The sequence below is a fragment of the Diabrotica undecimpunctata genome, chromosome 5, assembly GCF_040954645.1.
Source record: "Diabrotica undecimpunctata isolate CICGRU chromosome 5, icDiaUnde3, whole genome shotgun sequence".
Taxonomy (NCBI): domain Eukaryota; kingdom Metazoa; phylum Arthropoda; class Insecta; order Coleoptera; family Chrysomelidae; genus Diabrotica; species Diabrotica undecimpunctata.
Window position 1 is genome coordinate 98,711,851 of NC_092807.1, and position 20,862 is coordinate 98,732,712.

The 20,862-nt window shown below is 30.7% G+C and overlaps 3 protein-coding genes across 5 annotated transcripts in view; all 3 read right to left on the minus strand.

Annotated features, from left to right (window-relative positions):
• oys (lysophospholipid acyltransferase 6) overlaps positions 1 to 20,862 on the minus strand; it is a 312,406-nt gene that overhangs the window by 223,389 nt on the left and 68,155 nt on the right. The window lies entirely within an intron of this gene.
• Positions 1 to 20,862, minus strand: part of LOC140441537 (uncharacterized) — a 464,737-nt gene that overhangs the window by 39,476 nt on the left and 404,399 nt on the right. The gene's annotated exons all lie outside the window — the stretch shown is intronic.
• Positions 10,169 to 11,090, minus strand: LOC140440716 (uncharacterized). Its single transcript, XM_072531080.1, has 3 exons — positions 10,972 to 11,090; positions 10,292 to 10,764; positions 10,169 to 10,233 (listed from the first exon to the last, which is right to left on the minus strand). Exons 1-2 carry the CDS (start codon positions 11,064 to 11,066, stop codon positions 10,296 to 10,298), a joined length of 564 nt encoding a protein of 187 aa, XP_072387181.1. The 5' UTR covers positions 11,067 to 11,090; the 3' UTR covers positions 10,169 to 10,233; positions 10,292 to 10,295.

Sequence of the window (20,862 nt, forward strand, 5' to 3'; positions counted from 1 at the left end):
TTTTAAACAACTTCAAAAGTTTTTAATGTACATTTATATTCAAAAATTCCTTTCTTATCAATAAAATATTTTTTGATTGGTTGCTTAAGTAGATAAGGAAGCGGGGTCCTGAATCACTTTGGTAACCTGTCCATCAGGGTCTCCGATGCGAAGGTATCGATGCCATGATTTGACCTTGGGGGTGTACAAGAAGTACAAGAAGTGATCGACAATGACCAGAGGGTTGTAAGAACTGGTCGCTTATCGCTTGATCTCTTCTTCTTCTCTCCCGAAGAAGTGATCAACAATGACCAGAGGGTCGTAAGAACTAGTCGCTTATCTCTAGATCTCTTCTTCTCAGCCGAAGAATTGTCACCTACGTTACCTGTATGTTTTTACACCTGTCTCACTTGTCTCTTCTTTGTCTTACCTGTCCTGAAGAAGTAAAAGAATCGGTCGACAATGACCAGAGGGGGTGTCTTTGAGTGGAACGGACCACCTTGTATGTCGAGTGCAAAACTCATCGCTTATCGCTTCATCTCCTCTTCTTTTCGTTAAATTTGTACAGGGTGATCGAAAAAATAAATTTTGTATTGAGACTTGGAAATATTTTAGGTGTTGTTGCGTCAAAAATTTTTTTTGTGTACGATGCTTAGATATATCTGTATAGCCTGCCTAGCCTAGCCTGCCTAGTCTTATCTTTACAAACTTGTAGGAAAAGGAAAAATAACTATGTATCACATAAATGCTTTATTGTGTATATATATATATTTTAATGATATATGTGGGTAGATGTAAATAAAACAATATTGGATTGATACTATAAATTTTATTTGTTTTGAAACAAGTTATTTATTTTAAATAAATGTATCCAGCAAAATTTTGTCAGTAATCAAGATGTGTCTTGAGGTGTACATGCTAGACGAGTTTTATTCAAGGCTCTCAACTTTTAACAATTGGAAGGGGAATAAATCTGAAATAGAGTTAGCTGCTTGTGGATTTTACTTTCTCCAAGTGGAAGATATAGTAAAGTGTTTCAAGTGTGGCGTAGAGATTTACAAATGGGAATCAAATGACAATATAATCGAAGATCACAAACAATTTAGTCCCGATTGTGCCTTTGTAGAAAGAGTTTATCCCATTTTTCAGAGAATCAACGACAACAACAAATAAATTGTGAGTGAGAACAATAAATATGCCTGTTCCTGTGAAACATAAATGTCCAAAGTGTGGGGGTGACACTGAAGAACGAAATGACCTGTGTATAAATTGTGAATTGGAAGAGGTGTACAAGGAAGAGAGTGGTGCTAAAAATATACCTAGTAGAATGTATGTAAAGAGACAGAGACCGCAACAATAAAAAATAATGTAATCGCATGATAAAAAATTAGAATAATAAAATAGCTGTAAATATAACATAAAGCTCATTTTTATTTTGCCCTTTGAATATGCCTGTACCTGTGACATATAAATGTACAAAGTGTGGTGGTGAAACTGAGATTCCAAATACACTTTGTGTAAATTGTTACTTAAAAAGTATATTTAGACAATTTGGTGGTGACAAAAATAACCCAAGTCATCTATTTATCCAAAAATAAGTATGCCTGTACCAGTAAAGTATAAATGTCCAAAGTGTGGTGGGGAGACTGAAATATCTAATAGGAATTGTATAAACTGTGACTACATAGAATATTTGAGATCCAGATCTGGTGCTAAAAATATACCAAGTAGTATGTTTGGTGAAATGTGAGGTCAGTTGTCTGAAGAAGAGAAAAAATATATAAAGACTTATATTTAGAATAACTATGTATTAATTTGTAAATCGTCTACGAGTACGCTACCAATATGTTAAACGCTGTCATTAATAAATTACCTTTCGAAATGCACATCCCTGGAGGTTATAGGTTTTGTGGACCCGGCACCAAATTACAGAAACGACTAGCACGAGGAGATAGGGGAATAAATGGATTAGACGAGGCGTGTCGTGAACATGATATTGCATATTCTCAAAATAAAGATCTATCCGAACGACATAAGGCTGATAAGATTCTAGGTGAAAAAGCTCTTGAACAGTTTCGATCGAAAAATACAGCATTTTCCGAAAAATTGGCAGCACTTGGTGTAGCTGGTGCAATGAAAGCAAAAGTGAAATTAGGTATGGGTCTAGGTTCTACTAAATATAAAGCTGTAACAAAAAGTTGTAATAAAGAATTGAACAAAGCTAAAAATAATTTAGAAAAACTAACTGAAAATATAGACCATTGTACTTTATTACTCCAAGGATTAACTATTTCCAAATCAAGTAAACGCAAACAAAATGTAAAAAAAAATAAACAAAAAATACAACAAAAGCTTTTAAATCATAAAAGAGCAAAACAATTAGAAAATAATATGGATGTGGACATTACAGATGATTTTGTTGATGATGATGATGACCTTCTTTCCAAAAGAAGAGAAAAACGAAAAATAATTGATGACAATGTAGTTGGTGTCAAAAAAGCAAAAATCAACTTAAATTACTTATTAAACAATACCCAAAAAAGAAAACGAGACATAAACAATGAAGATGAGGATGATGATGATCCAGTTAAGAAAAAAGTTAAGATATAATAAGTAAATTGTATTAAATTAAAAAATATGTAGATACTATATATATATATATATATATATATATATATATATATATATATATATATATATATATATATATATATATATATATATATATATATATATATATATATATATACGCACATATACCAATAACTAATTCAGTCTGATCTGTATCGTTGTTAATAAGCTGTGTGTTAACAGTTCAACAGAGAAAAAGTAAAACAGTGAAATGGGAGTTAAGAGTTGTGTTGTTGAATTCCATGGTAAGCAAAGAGACAATGCCAGGACAAGACTCTTCACGAGAGAATTTAGTAGGTATCGGCAAAGAGATGAGGGTGTTCAAGCACAACAACTAGGGAGGCTTAACCATTTAGAACCCCATAGAGATGCCGATTACCCATTGGGAAGGAGACCGCTACCATTTCCAATCGAAGGAATCAACCACGTTCGAAGACAGTAATTTTAAAAAATTTTTATGTAATTAATAATAATTAATATATGCTACATTTTCTATTGTCGTTTTTTTTTTTTTTTTAATAAAGACTTGTTGTTGTGTGTATTATGGGTAGTTGGTTGGAAACAGTCAAGATGGTTGGTAATAAGAAAAAGACAAGAAACAGCACTAAAAGAAAGGTCACATCCTCCTCCTCATCTTCTAAAAGAAAAATTTCAAAGCAAAAGTCATTTAGTTTATTGAGAGTAATTCGAGACATTAGAAAGAAACTATTGGAAAGCAAACCAAGAACGTTAAGGGAAGCTATTCAACAAGCATTACGAATTGTGAAATCCTACAAAAACATTAAAAAACCACGTGGTCGAGTAATCCAAGTTCCAAAAACTGGGGGTATATTACCTCTAATACCGATATTTGCTGGGTTGAGCGCATTGGGCACTATTGCTGGGGGTACATCAGCTATCGTTAAAACTATTAACGAAGCAAAAGCAGCTAAAGAAGATTTACTCGAAAAACAACGTCATAATCGTAAAATGGAAGCACTGGCAATTGGAAAAGGTTTATACTTGAAACCATATAAAAGTGGAATGGGTATTTTTTTATGAATAAGAAAATGGATCAAATAAAAATTCCAAAACATGCTTTGACAAATGTAGAGTTACAAAAATATGCAAAATTAATGAAAATCCCACATTTTAGAGGTGTAATGATGAGAAATGGGTTTCCGAAAAAAATTTGGCAACATGAGAGTGGAATTATTAATTTAGACAATAAAGACGGTCCTGGAACTCATTGGACAGCTTACAAGAAGAATAAATCCAAAGTCGTATATTTTGATAGTTTTGGTAATCTGAGACCACCGTTGGAAGCTATATCATACTTTAATTCAAATGGTTATTCTCAAATTGTTTATAATCATAAAATTTATCAAACTTATAACACTGTAAATTGTGGACAATTGTGTTTAGATTTTTTAAATAAATACCCTTTTTAAAAGAATATTCTTTTATTTACTCTATGATTATCGTTTGAACATGTCGTACACTTTTGTGTTATCTGGAAGAGAATCGGTGTTATCAACAAAAATTTACCCACCAATTATTTTAAACGAAAATGAACAGTATGTACTAGGTTTAATAGATTTCATGTCATACAATACAATTCCAAATGTAGACCAAACAAACAACAAGTTTTATATAGATGGTTACGATATAACGATTCCACATGGTTCTTATGAAGTCGAAGATCTTTCAAATTATTTAACTGAAAAAATAACTGAATTAGAATTAAAAGTAGATCAAACACCAGATAAAGATGATACAGAAATTAATAAAGGAAAGAGTCAAGAAAAAAATAATACAATTGGTAAAGGTGTGCCTAGAAAAAATCATAATATAGATCAACCTACAAGTTTGATATTGAGAATTAATAACAATACACTCAAATGTGAAATAAAAAGCAACAAAGTAATCCATTTTGAAAAACCAAATACCATTGCTCCCTTATTGGGATTTACACCAAAACGGCTCTCACCTTTAAAGACTCATGTAGCTGAGAATCCTGTGCATATCACAAAGGTTAATTCTATTTGTGTGGAATGTAATCTAATCACTAATTCATACGTCAATGAAAACCAAGGTCATATCATCCACATGTTTTATCCAAATGTCTTACCGGGTTACAAAATTGTGGAAATTCCAAAAAAGGTAATTTATTTACCTGTCACAAATAGATATATTGATGAAATTTTCATTAAAATAGTTGACCAGGACGGTAATCTTGTTAATTTCACACGAGAAGTTATTACGTTAAGACTACATTTAAAAAAAGTATAAATAATGGTTTTAATTTACAACTGTAGCAAATTTAATCCAGGTGTGGACAGTGTATATAATATTAAGAGTGTTGATAAAAACATTAGTGACAAGCAGACTCTCAAACCGTTGACAACAGAAAACAAAGTCTTTTTAACCTCACTAGGATTTAAAATAAAACACAACAACTACGACAGTGACAGGGAAAAAGAAAAGAAATACTTGGTGTAGAATAAAGTTTTTTATTAATACTAGAATACTAGGGATTTTCTTGAGGTGTACTTGTAAGAAGAGTGAATATGAGTTTTAACATTTTAAATATTGGAGATCGTGTATTGGTTGACAATTCAGTTGTGAGTCGAGAAATGCACAGTCATTTACCCTATGCCAATGCAACTTTTAATCATTGTGATGAAATAAGAATACCAATTCAGACTCAAGATATATACACCCTACCTTCTGAGAGTTATCTGTATATTGAAGGACGTTTAACGAATGATGGGAAAGAAAGCAATACTTTGCGCTTTATTAATAATGGTTTGATGCATTTATTTGATGAAATACGATATGAAATTGGAGGCTGTGTAATAGATAGAGTGAGAAATTTAGGTATAACAACGACAATGAAAAACTATGCTTCGTTCACACAAACTGAATCTAATCGATACAACTGTATAGGTTGGAGTATTAATGACACACCAACAGTTGCTGATAAAGCAGGAAATTTTAATGTTTGTATTCCACTCAAACTTGTACTTGGATTTTTTGAAGATTTTACAAAAATTCTTATTAACATACGCCAAGAACTCGTATTGATAAGAAGTTCAACTGATTTAAATGCAGTAATGTCTACAGTAGAAACTGAACTGAAACCAAAAGTGGAAATATTTAAATTAATATGGAAAATGCCTCATATTCAAGTGTCCGATTCAGAAAAGTTACGTTTATATAAATTTATTGAAAATGGGTCCAGTTTGGAGCTTGCATATAGAAGCTGGGAATATCATGAAATTCCTCTACTGCCTCAGACAATGAAATTTAACTGGAATGTAAAAACTACCAGTCTATTGGAGAGACCACGATTTGTTTTGTTTGCATTACAAACTGCCAAAAAGAATGCAATAAAAGAAGAGAACAGCTATTTTGATCACTGTAATCTTACAAACTTAAAGCTATTTCTAAATTCTGAAATGTACCCGTATGACAATTTGAACTTGAACTTTAGTAAAAGACATTATGCCCTTGCATATGAAATGTATGCACAATTTCAACCGTCGTACTATTACAAATCCATAGGAGATCCATGCCTTACTATGTTACAATTCTGTGATGTTGCTCCGATATTTGTTATTGATTGCAGCAGACAAAATGAATCAATTAAATCAGGAAGTGTCGATATGAGAATAGAAATAGAAACTAATAAGAATATACCAGCTAACACAACTGCTTATTGTATAATTATACATGACCGTATTGTTAATTATAATCCTCTAACCAATGTAGTTCAAATGTTTTAACTGTAGTTCATCTAATGAAGCAAATCTTTGGGTTTTTAAGTATAAATAAAAAGTTAAAAAAAAGTTTACTCTTATTTAACACCCTGTACACAATAAATATTTTCATAACCTTGTTGACATAAGTGTCTAATTGGGGGCTAGACTAGTACCAAATCTGAAAGCTGTTCAAGACCTGTTCAAAGCTGTTCAAGACCTGTTCAAAGCTGTTCAAGACCTGTTCAAGACCTGTTCTAGACCTGTTCAAAGCTGTTCGAGACCTGTTCAAAGCTGTTCAAAGCTGTTCAAGACCTGTTCAAGACCTGTTCAAGACCTGTTCAAGACCTGTTCGAGACCTGTTCTAGACCTGTTCAAGACCTGTTCAAAGCTGTTCAAGACCTGTTCAAGACCTGTTCAAGACCTGTTCGCGACCTGTTCAAGACCTGTTCGAGACCTGTTCGAGACCTGTTCAAGACCTGTTCTAGACCTGTTCAAGACCTGTTCAAGACCTGTTCAAAGCTGATCAGGACCTGTTTAAGACCTGTTCAGAAGTTAAGCGAATACCTACATTTTACGATGAATAAAGATTTGAAAAGACAACTTATAACTAAACGGAGAAACATCCAAAGTAAATTAAGACAATTAAAACAAGGACAAATAATCCAAGAAGATTTATTTAATCCAATTACAAAACACTTGAAAAATATCGAGAACAAGTTAAATAGTTCACAAAATTCCAGTCCAGAAAATGAAACAAAAAACGATGAACCTTTAAGGTACATTAAAAACGATGATGACGATAATGAAACTACTGACTTTGAAACAAGTGAAATCAAACAATCGATATTGGACAACATTGAAGTGGATGATATAAAAGAACAGATTAAAAATGATAAACACTCTGAAAATCGATTTGAAGATATTGCTAACCAGGCGCGTGTAGACTACTGGGATCAATATGATCCATTGCCTAGGAAATATATTACAAATATGCACGCTGATGTTCTAAACAAAGAATTTGATCATAAATATGGAATTCGATTTGATGAAACATCTGAAAAGCTACTGATTGGGAATTCTGAAATAGATTTAGATGGTGCTGATATTCTTTTAAAAAAGAAAAGGTACAGAGGAACACCAGGTTTATATGAGCTTTTGTTTAAGAAATATCCAGCTAGTTTTACAGATGAAGATGAGAATAACTATAAAAAGATAGTTGTAGCGACGAATGCTCACAGAAGGCATTACAGATCAAGTAAACAGATAGATGGTAGTAGATTAGAAAAATATAAAAAAATAATTGCACCAATAACAGAAGGTAAAGGATTGGTTATGAAAGTAAACAACAATAAAATCGATTACGTCCACTGGGATGATCCAAATGAACTTGTAGAGCGATTACGTTTATTACTATCTTCACAGCTAGCTGGCCATACAGGACATACAAATGAAATAAATTCAATTATTGAAGAACTAAAAGAGGCAAACATTATAGAATAAATATCATGTATGTTAAAAGAGATATCGTTAATGAGTTACACAAACCTGCAAGAATTAACTTTAAAAGACGAAGAATTATTATAAAATCTCTTAATGATTTGTTCCAAGCCGACTTGATTGATATGCAAAAATATTCAAATACAAACAGAAATTTCAAATATATTTTGGTTGTAATAAATTGTTTTTCAAAATTTTTATGGGCTTTACCACTAAAAAATAAATCAGGTGTTGAAGTAGCCAAATGTATGGAGTATGTGTTTAAACAGCAAAAACCAAATAATCTTCAAACAGATATGGGAACTGAATTTTTTAATCCACATATGAAAAAATTGATGAAAAAATATAATATTAATCATTACAATGTATACAGTGAGAAAAAGGCTGCGATTGCTGAGCGAGTTATTCGCACGATTAAATCAATGATTTGGAAACAGTTTAGTTTCAACGGTACCTACAAATGGATTGATAATTTACAACAAGTTGTTAATGAATACAACAATAAAGTTCACAGAACAATAGGAATGAAACCAGTGGATGTTAAGAAGAAGCATGAAAAACTATTGTTAAACACCGTATACAATCACATTAAAATTGTCGATTTGGAAAGTCAAAAATTTCATATTGGTGATCATGTACGCATTTCAAAACATCGAGGAGTTTTTGACAAAAAATACAATCCAAATTGGTCTAATGAAATTTTCACTGTTTATAAAATAAAACTGGGAAACCCTATTACATATTATTTAAAAGACTATAAAGGTGAAGAAATTCTTGGGGGATTTTATAAGGACCAGTTACAAAAAGTTAAACATAAAGACAGTTATTTAGTTGAAAAGGTATTAAAGAGAAAGAAAAATAAAATTTTTGTCAAGTGGTTAGGTTTTGATAGTTCTCACAACTCATGGATAGATAAAAGTGACGCAATATAATAAAGAGGGGATAGAAAAATATGTAAAAGACGTTCCACTTGCAAGATTTTGTTTGTTGTTAGAGAATATCGAGAGAGTGAAAACATGTTCATTGTGGATATCCAAGGTTTCTCTTTTCCTGGGGAAGATGTATTTCTTTGTAGGGAAATTGCTATTTTAGATCCTACTACAGAAAACATTATACACAGAATGGTTGTTTTACCAGTAACAGAAGCAATGATAAATAAGTCATATATAAAATGTATCGAACAACAATGTGTTCAAAACCATGGTTTAAATTGGCAATCTTGGCATTTTTGTGATACTCATCTAAAATATGAAGAAATTTCAAAATTTTTACACGACAACGTATTAGACGAAACAATATTGGTAAGAAATCATGAAACAAAAAAATATTTGGAAAAATTCATGGAAAATCGCATTGATTGTGTACAAGATGAACCTAATATACTTTCCGATGAGACTATGAATCATATTTTTAAATCACATCCATGTTTTCAACAATTGAAAATTTACAATGTGCTCTAAACAATGTATTTAATATTCATTATTGGTATAAATATTGTAGAAAGTGTTGACAATAAAAAAATAAAAATTAAAAATAGTCTTTTATTAATAGATACACACAAGACATTTATTTTCAAATTGATACCAGACATGAAGCTTGTAAAACAAAAGACTACGCTTGATGTGGAGAATAATTTATTGGAACCAATTGAGAATAAGTTTAAAAAGCATGGAGTTTTGTTCCCTTCAACTATTCGATGTATTATAGTTGGCCCTTCAAATTGTGGTAAGACCAATGTGATGATAAGTCTATTGGAACATGCTAATGGATTAAAATTTGAAAATGTGTATATTTACTCAAAATCATTAATGCAACCAAAGTACAAATATTTAGAAACTTTGCTAGAACCAATTAAAGGAATAGGATATTATACTTACAGTGGAAGTACGGATATAATGCACCCATCTGAAGCGAAGCCCAATTCAATTTTTATCTTTGATGATGTTGCTTGTGACAACCAAGATGTTATTCGAGAATACTTTAGCATGTCTCGTCATTCTCAGGTGGATCCATTTTATTTGAGTCAGAGTTATGCAAAAATACCTAAACACCTTATAAGAGACAATGCAAATATTTTAATTGTATTCAAACAAGACGATTTAAACCTAAAACACATTTACAATGACCACGTCGGAACAGATATGACTTTTGAAGATTTAAAAAAAATATGTTCAATATGCTGGAAAGAGAATTATGGATTCTTATCCATTTTCAAAGATAGCGACATAAATAATGGTCGATATCGCAAAAAGATTGATCAATATTTTTTAATCAAGTAAAAGGTGTAAATGAAATAAAATACAGAGATAATAATTAGAAAATTAGTTTATTTAATAAAATAATAAGATATAATTATGTACATACTTTTATTTCCCTAAAGCATCTGAAACAAAAATAGTAAAATTTAGAATTATATCGAAACACAAAAATAAATCACTTACTTTTCTATTTCTGACTAAGAAAATCTTCCATGTTCAGCTCTTCCAGATCCACTATGTCTTGGTTTTGAGTCGTTGTCGTCTTCGTCGTCACCTTTCTTTTTTTTGTTGGGGATGGCTGAGGATCGTCGTCGTCGTCGTCATTTGATGTGGCAGGTGGAGAAGTTGGATTTGAATACTTAGACGAGTGGCCAAAATGAGGGGGAGGGGGAGGAAGATATGGCCTTTTTGTCCCCACCAACTGTCTTTGTTGTTGGTACTTTTCAAACTCCTCCACCTCATCATCTAGGAGGTTAAAACGGTATTTCTTACATATATTTTCCAGCACCTGGAACTCTTTATCATTTTCCACTTTAACTCTCATGTATCTTAATGGAAGGTATCCAAATTTTTTTTTTAATGTTTTGTTATTCGGCGAGTATGTAAGATGGACAAATATTCTGTCTCCCTTAAGGGAAACGTCCTTTACGCCATACCTTTAATAGAAAAAATATAATGAACCAACAGCAGCATGAATCAAACAAAGAAAACAAAATAAAAAAAGACCGATTCGAAAAACTTATAATAATCCCATGAAATATTTATAATAAAAAAAAATAAACCAGTAAGAGCGAAATAAAATCATGTAGAACAAATCAAAAAAGGAAAATGGAAAAACAACCAAAAATAAGTAAAATACTTACATAAATAACTGCTTCACAATTACAAAGGCGTCCTTTATTGGTAGGTTAATTGGATCCTCAGATACAATAACCAACTGGCATGGTACATTGGCCATTTCGATAGTTCACTGACTGTTCACTGACTAACTGATAGATCAATTTAAAATTAACCGAATTTAAATAGTAAGAATAAAAAAATATATATTAACGTAATTGACTGACCTATTTGATCTTTATTGCAATGCAGAAAATAGTACAAAACATGTTTATCATTAAAACGTTTATTATTCCAAAATTAATTTATCATTATCTAAATAAAATGTGCTTATCTGCCTGACTTTGTAATTTTAATACATTGCAAATAACTTATTTACATCAGAGTTAACCCTTTTGACCCATAAAAATGCAGTCACGTTGAACAACATCTTATTTGCGTCAGATTTAATCTTTTGACCCATAAAAATGCAGTCACATTGAATAACAACTTATCTGCATCAGATTTGATCTTTCTGACCTCTAAAAATACAATCACGTTTAATAACAACTAGTTTGCAGAATTATTGATAAATTTAAACTTTTTGATCCTAAAATATAATCACGTTGAATAACAAGTTACAGAAATACGTCAATTGATTTTTTTTTACTGGATAAGTATAAATTGGAGAGCATCCTAATATTTGGGTTTTATTTGTGCATTCGAAAGTTACCAAGTTAAGTTGAACCAGTTACTAGTGAAAAAAAAAAATGAGTCAGCAAGTAGTCGATGAACTTTCCAACCAGATTGTAGAGAAGATGGAATCGGTAAGTAGATTAATTAAGAGAAAATCTGATTTACGAAACGTAATAAGATATTTGAAAAAACAAATTTTTATTTTGAATAAATGTTTAAAGAATAGGGTTTCTTGTGTTAAAAATTTTCACTGTATAGAAGCAAATTTAACTATTCTTAAAACATATCTTGAAAACTTTAAGAACAGACTAAATGCTAGAAAAACTCTTAAAAGGTGTTTATTGTGGCAGGATGTGGAATCTTGTTTTAATAGTAGAATAAAAACAGGGCTAATAGTCAATTTAAAATATAAAGAACCCAAAATATTTTTGGAAAAAGCTTTTAGGAGTTTTTCAATTCAAATTAGAAAAAGTTTGTTGTCGTGTCTTTTAAAAGTTAATTTGATTTTATATGGTGTTTTTATCAAACCACAAAATGGTGAAACCTCTATTAAACATTTTTCAACCAAAAATGTAACAATTGACCAAAATACAGACCTCAAGGATTGGTATAAAATTAATTGTATTAATGTGATTTTAAAAAAATTTGAGGAATTTCAAGAAAGAGATAGTGGTTGGGCACTATCACAGATTCTACATTTAAAAGTTAATATAAATAGGTATAATCCAATACTGAGTGGTATTTCCACCTATGTTAAATTACCTAAATATATAAGCAATACAAAGAGTGTAATTAACATTAAAAATTCTGATCCTTATTGTTTTCTCTGGTCAATTGTTGCAGCGTTACATCCTGCTAAAATCAATGTTACACGAACCTCATCTTATCCTCATTTTAGTAAGATATTAAAGTATCATAATATCAGTTTTCCCATTGACATAAAAGATATCCCTAAATTTGAAAATTTAAATAAACTTTCAATAAATGTTTTTACAACAAAAGGAACAGGAAAGGAAATTTTACCTTTGCTATTAAGTAAGACTAGTTTTTCTCCTCGTATTAATTTACTTTTAATTCATTCTCAAGATAATAGTACAAATAATAATAGTAGTGATGAGGATGATGGTCCTTTGTGTAGAAAAGATCTATTTCATTTTGCTTATATTAAAAATTTTTCAAGGTTAGTAAATCAACAAGTTAAAAATGTTAGAAACAAAAAATGGTTTTGTGAAAGATGTTTTAATCATTTTAGTAATGATGCACTCTTACAAAATCATTTAGAGGACTGTATTAATTCAAATTCAGTTAAGATGGTTTTACCAACAGAAAAGAATAATATTATGAAATTTAAAAATTTTAAACATAAAGAACTTGTTCCTTTTGTTATTTATGCTGATCTAGAAAGTATTCTTATAAAATGCATTGACAATAACAATGATCCTAATATAAAAACTTATTTGTCTCAAAAGCATGAAGCTTTTAGTATAGCTTATTATTTTAAATCTTCTTATAATGATTCCTTATCATACTATAAATCATTTACCGGTCACGACTGTCTTGTGTGGTTTGTAAGAGAACTTGAAAAGATAGCAAAGAGAATAACTAGAGAAAATTTATTGCAAAAATTCAACAAGTTAGGTCCATTAACTGATAAAGAAAGACATGATTTTAATTTGAGTTTTGTTTGTCATATTTGCACTAAACCTATAGTCGATCCATTGGATAAAGTTAGAGATCATTGTCATATTACAGGAAAATTTCGAGGAGCTGCTCATAGATCTTGTAATGCTAATTATCAAAATACACATACAATTCCCATTGCATTTCATAATCTCTCTGGCTATGACGCACATTTTTTAATTAAAAGCCTTAATAATAACGTTAAAGGTAATATATCACTACTTCCTCTAAACAAAGAGAGGTATATATCATTTACCAAATACATTCAAAATACAAATATTAATTTTAGGTTTATAGATTCGTTTCGATTTATGTCTGATTCATTAGATAAACTTTCCTGTAATCTAGATGATGATCAAAAACAAATAACGAGAAGGTACTTTGAAGATGATTTTAAATTTAATTTAGTTAAACGAAAAGGTGTTTTCCCATATGAATACCTCGATAATTGGGAAAAGTTGCAAGATACTTGCTTGCCACCTATTGATAGTTTCTTTAGTAAAATTAATAATGAAGGAATAACTCATGAGGATTATCAACACGCATGCACTGTTTGGAACACGTTTGAGATAAAAAACTTGCAAGAGTACGCGGAATTATATTTAAAAACTGACGTATTACTTTTAAGTGATATTTTTGAAAACTTTAGACTGATGTGTTTAAAAACATACGGTTTAGATAGTTTGCATTATTTTACTTTACCAGGGTTAGCATTTGATGCCATGTTAAAAGTAACAAATGTAGAATTAGAGCTTTTAACAGATATCGAAATGGTTTTGTTCTTTGAAAAAGCAAAACGAGGAGGAGTGTCACAATGTAGTAACAGATATGCAGAAGCGAACAATAAGTACATGGGTGATAAATATAATCCTGGTAAAGAGACCTCTTATACAATGTACTTTGATGTGAACAATCTATATGGTTCAGCCATGAGTTATTTCCTTCCTTATGGAGGATTTGAATGGATACCCTTAAATGATATTTACAATTACAATATATTAAATTGTCCCAATGATAGTGAATACGGATACATGCTGGAAGTGGACCTTGAGTATCCAAAAGAACTTTTTAATTCACACAAAGATTTGCCATTGTGTCCAGAACACATAACTCCACCAACTTCTAATTCTACCATTAAAAAACTCTTAACGACATTGTATGATAAAAAGAAGTATGTTATTCATTATATGTATTTAAAACAAGTTATTAGCTTGGGACTGAAGCTTGCTAAGATTCATCGATGCCTAAAATTTAAACAATCACCTTGGTTAAAGAAATATATTGACTTAAACATTGAATTGAGAAAAGAGAGCAAAAATGAATTTGAAAAAAATTTATTCAAACTTTTTATAAACGCTCCGTATGGCAAAAGTATAGAGAATGTACGTAAATATAAGGATATAAAAATTGTAAACAAACTGGGTGGTAACTACGGTGCTAACTATTACATTTCCCAACCGAATTTTCATAGTTGTACCATATTTGATGAAAATATGGTAATAATTGAAATGCAAAAACAGAAAATTAATTTTAACAAACCTATTTACATTGGGATGTGTATTTTAGATATTTCGAAAACAATTTTGTATGACTTCCATTATAATTATATTAAAAAAAAATTTCAAGATAAAGCCAAGTTATTATACACGGACACAGATAGTTTAATATATCAGTTTTTTGTTGATGATATATATGCTCATATTAAAGAGGATATTCATAAGTTTGACACATCAGAGTACACTGAAAATAATGTCTATAACATTCCCTTAAGGAATAAAAAAGTATTGGGCTTGATGAAAGATGAAAACAAAGGTCAAATTATGACACATTTTATAGGATTGCGCTCAAAAATGTACACGATAAAAACTTTAAATCAGGATCAGGAAATTAAAAAAGCAAAAGGAATTAAGAAATCAGCTTTAAAGGAACTAACTTATGAAGATTATTATAAAAGTTTATTTAAAAAAACCATTGTAGAGGTTTCCCAAAATTCTATTGTCTCCAAAAAACATGACGTCTATACAATAACTCAAAGAAAAGTTGCACTTAGTCCATATGATGATAAAAGAATGGTTAATTTTTTAAGCACTGACACTTTACCATGGGGTTTCAATGATAAATAATTCTTAAATACGTTTGATAGTAAAAAAGTTCCTTATTCTTTATTTATTATTTTGGTAATAAATAAAAGTTTGTTTTTTAAATTATCTTTCTATTTTTGTACATCAGGTTTTCTTTAACCGATTAATCTACAAATTAAAATGGGTCCTCTATGGTGTGGTAAGTTATTTCACATATAACTTAAAAAATATATCGGTAATTAAAGCTGTTTTTTTTTTCTTTAGAAAAGTAAATTGTCATGGGAAAAAGTTTTTACCGACCAAAAAAGATTTATAAAATTACAATCGAATACAAGAAGAAAAATAATACCATACACCCAACCTACTACTTCTATCATCAAAATGTATGGAACGTTATGGTGTGAAAACTGTAAAAAATTCTTTTGTTTTTGTCAAACTTCTTTAGAGATGCATGGAGCCATATTACCTGACTTGTATTGTTTCGAAACCATGCCTAAATCATAACACACAAAGGTAGTAGTATTTGTAAAACAAATATTTCTTAATTAATTATTTTTATGTTTCAGCCTTTAGACCATGTAATTCCAAAGAACCGCGAATCCCTCCAGAAGATCAGGGATGGAATCGTATCCAATGAAGTGGTCAGGTACAAGGACCGGTACGATTCCCAAATATTACGGGGTCATTCTTCACATCATGATAACTTGGTGAGAGCGAGTTACATGGATTCTGTGACGAGGGACTATTATCGACAGGTTAAGAAAAATATACATTATAACAGTAGAGTGTATATTTTTAATCAGATAAATAACTTGTTTCAAAACAAATAAAATTTATAGTATCAATCCAATATTGTTTTATTTACATCTACCCACATATATCATTAAAATATATATATATACACAATAAAGCATTTATGTGATACATAGTTATTTTTCCTTTTCCTACAAGTTTGTAAAGATAAGACTAGGCAGGCTAGGCTAGGCAGGCTATACAGATATATCTAAGCATCGTACACAAAAAAAATTTTTGACGCAACAACACCTAAAATATTTCCAAGTCTCAATACAAAATTTATTTTTTCGATCACCCTGTACAAATTTAACGAAAAGAAGAGGAGATGAAGCGATAAGCGATGAGTTTTGCACTCGACATACAAGGTGGTCCGTTCCACTCAAAGACACCCCCTCTGGTCATTGTCGACCGATTCTTTTACTTCTTCAGGACAGGTAAGACAAAGAAGAGACAAGTGAGACAGGTGTAAAAACATACAGGTAACGTAGGTGACAATTCTTCGGCTGAGAAGAAGAGATCTAGAGATAAGCGACTAGTTCTTACGACCCTCTGGTCATTGTTGATCACTTCTTCGGGAGAGAAGAAGAAGAGATCAAGCGATAAGCGACCAGTTCTTACAACCCTCTGGTCATTGTCGATCACTTCTTGTACTTCTTGTACACCCCCAAGGTCAAATCATGGCATCGATACCTTCGCATCGGAGACCCTGATGGACAGGTTACCAAAGTGATTCAGGACCCCGCTTCCTTATCTACTTGCTTATTTTCAACCCTTAAAAATCACCTCTATGCTCACGAAACAAATTCCCCTTTGGTAAATGTCTAAATAAAAAAATTAAGTATACTCATGATGTTTTTATTATAAACATATTTGTGTGAGTGTTAGTGTGTCTGTTACCAGTTTTTCGAATATACTTGAATAAAGCATTTATATATACAGAAAATAAGTTGATGCTCCAAAATATAAATAAAATGCTCCAAAATTTTTTTAGAATAACTCCGTTAATTTTTAAGCTACAGTGTCCATTAAAAAAATATTTTGAAGGTAATTTCAAAGGCTACAAGACTAAGTAGATTAAAATATGTTAAAATTCTTTATTTTTAAATAATAAAGGGCCAAATTGCTGATTACAGGTGTGTCAGCCGCTGTATCTTAAACTTCAATTGGCTATATCTCTATTATTTTTCGAGCTACAACAAAAATAAAATCAAAATTTTTGTTAAGAAAGAAACTACATTTTGGTATAGAACCATTTTTCACGTATCTCTTATAGTTTTAGATTTATTTTAAAAAAATGTAAATTTTTAGATAATTAAAAAAAAGATTTTTTCAAAAAATACGCATTTTAAACAGGCTAACCTTTTAAAACTTATAAATAACACTAAAAAAAATGAATTGTAAAAGATATACGTTTAATTTCAATTCTGATCGAAATAGTGTTACTTATACTGCTCGTTTTTTTTTAACGCTAGAGTAATTCAAATTCTTTCCTTCGTATTTCGCTTTATTTTAATCGAAATGGCTTTTAGCATAGCTCATTTTAAAGGTTTCTTCTAGCTCTTTAAAAAGTGTTGTATGAGTTTATATCAAAAAAGATGTCCATTTTCCGATATTTGATGTTAAATGCATCGAGTATAGTATCCCAAAAATAAAAAGTCATCTTCAAACAATTATAAATCGCTTAGTATTGTACTTATGAAACTTAATAAAAAAACAATCTCTTTGTTTTTTTATAAGCTTTATTTTTGTTCATTATAGATTTTTCAATAAAACGCTTTGTTTTTGAGTTATTGGTACAAAATCATTGGAAAACATTTTTTTTGCGAAAAGTTTACTTTTTCAAGTGCGTATAACTCAAAAAGTATTGATTCTGCGAAAAAAATGTATGACATTTTTTGTTTAAAATTTGATTCTCTATCAACTCCCGGGGTTATTTTGAGTGTAAAAAGTTCAACCCCCTAGATGGGGTGCCAACCACCCCAGGGGTAGAAGCACACATCGGCACCATATAACTTATGTTTTTTGAGTAATTTACTACCCACTGTAAAAATTTTAGATAAATCGGTGCAGTTATAAAAAATTTAAAGGGAAAATGCCACAGTAACTGGACTATAAGGGTAGAGCCCAAAATTAGGATGAATTAAAAAACCCAATAAGAGAAGTCTCTAATTCTGTTATAGCAGAAACTCTTATATATGTCCGCAGCAGTTTTTATGATAGATTGGCATACTGTTCAGCCGTAGAAGGTCAAATATTTGATATAAGAGTATATTTTTTGTTTTATCTTTTTAAAGAAATGCACTTTTATTTTTAAATGTATCGCCTTATAATGGTCAGTGTATTTTTATCCAGTTTATGTTATAACAAATAAACCAAGCGTACATAAGCAAAACAAAACTCGACGGACGGAGTTGCATATCCCTTGCGTTGTTATGTGTTACTAAATGCTTCGTTTTCTCGTTTTCTGTCTAGGAGTCTAAGGCTAAGGTGGCGGTGGGGATCGAAAAATTACAATTACCTCGTACGAGGTAATGTTGCCCATTTTAGAGCTTTATGTAGTTTTTAATCTTTAATTCAAAACTTAACGTACTGTATTGTTACGTTTTATTTTAAAACTGCCTACAAAATAACGGATTAGGGTTATAAGCACGCTCTTTAAATCATATATGATTCATTGGGCAATGAAGTTGTTAAAAAATACCCAACAAAAAACCAGACAGTTGCCTCTTCTAGAATTTAAGGCAGAAATCTCACAAACCCGTTGTTTGAAAAATAATCTAAATTATTCTAAAAGAGGGCGTCCTTCTAGTTCCACTGTGTTCACGGCGTACGAGGAAAAGGAAAAGAAATACAATGCAACAGCACGTATTCGTTGCGAAGAAGTTAGAAAAGATCAAATGAATCATTGTCCCATATATTTTTAACGTAAAAGAAAATGTAAATATCCTTATTGTAAAGAAACTCCCAAAGTTCATTGCCAAAAATGGAAAACATTTCTTTGTTTCACTAAAACTTTCATATGTAGTTTCACTACATCACTAAAATATGTAGTTTTAATGCATAATGTTGCTTATAGTACACATTCTATATTATCCAAATAGGGGGACAGCCATATTAAAAATTAGTCTAGGGGAATTTTTTAATATATTAAAACAACAAATGATTTTTAGTATCCGTATTTAAAATCCATGCAATTAAGGGTTAATATTACTTAATTATTTATATATACATATATATATATATATATATATGTATATATGTTACGGTCAATGTGATAAGTTCGGTCTGTATTAATAATAACCTTAGCAGTTGGTTAATGTGATTAATAATGCCTTTATAATAATTAGATTAACCGGTTATTATTAATACTATTCTAACAGCTCTGGTAAATGTAATAAAATCGTATTTTGGGCTTCGCTACTGTTTATTCATGAAACTTGGTAATAATGTTAAACACTTAAACATAACTTATTAATCAAAAAACCTAACTAGACATGTAATAAGTAAAAACAGACTCGAATTTGGTAATAAAGTTAAACACGTAAACATAATTTATCAATCAAAAAAACCTAACTAGACTTGTATTTGGTAACAAACAAGTAAAAATAGACTTGTATTTGGTAACAAAGTTAAAACACTTAAACAACATTTATCAATAAAAAAAACTTTTTTGGTAATGGTAATGGTATTTTGGTAATAAATTTAATCACTTAAACAGAACTTATCAATCAAAACTCCGAACTAGACATGTAATAAGTAAAAACAGACTCGTATCAGGTATGTTAAATATTTAAACAATTTTACCAATTAAAAATCCCTACTAGACATGCAATAAGTAAAAGCAAACTCGTACATACGCATTAGCTGTAAGTTACTTGTTTTTGCAGGACAGGTTATTGTGGCACTTAGAATTACACAGAACTCTTGCTTCTTTTACATTTGCAGCGATTTGAGTTGCATTGGCCACTAAAATTGCAGTGACGAAATCCTTGACCACCTAAATTCGAATTTATATGGGCGCATTCCCTGAGACTTATTTCAGTAGCAGGCACATCATTGACTGAAATAAGTAAATTCGTTTCTTGCATAAAGTTGGTTTAAAATACCATGCTTGGTGCCAAGCTTATACAACCTTTCATCTTTAACAGAAATAATAATGGCAATAATATTTCGGCTATCGGCCTTAGCTCTATTAACTTCTGGAATTCGCACTCTAACACTATAACCTACTTTTGCAACAGGAAATCTATCATTAGAATGCTTTAACGTTCTGTCAGCTGGTTTTATAAGTAACTGTGTAGCAAGATCTCGAATCTCTTAAATTTTCTTTGAAGTTTTTTCAACTTCAGTGCCATCTTCCTCGTGTCCCTCATTTTCTTCAACTCCAATTGTCTTGTCTTCCCCATTGTCATTATTTTTTCCATTGACAGCAACTATTTCACATGCATTATATTCTATTTGGCTGTTAGCGTTACCGGGATATTCAACATTCGCTAATTGTGAATCCTCGGTTGTACTGTTAACATCTAAATTACCACGGTGCTTTGCTCCATCATCAGCATCATCGGACTCATCTGCTAATATTGCTTCTAAATCTTCTTCACCTCGAATTTCAGTTAAAGTACCAGCAGGTAAGGATGTTTTTAATCCTACTTTAGCCTTACAACTGAATATTGCTTCGTATGG

Excerpts from the sequence above, each read along its gene's own strand:
- LOC140440716 (XM_072531080.1), bottom strand. The coding sequence starts at position 11,066 with ATGGCCAATGTACCATGCCAGTTGGTTATTGTATCTGAGGATCCAATT. Across the intron at positions 10,765-10,971 it reads ATTGTGAAGCAGTTATTTAT|GTATGGCGTAAAGGACGTTT; the intron begins GTAAGTATTTTA and ends TTTCTATTAAAG.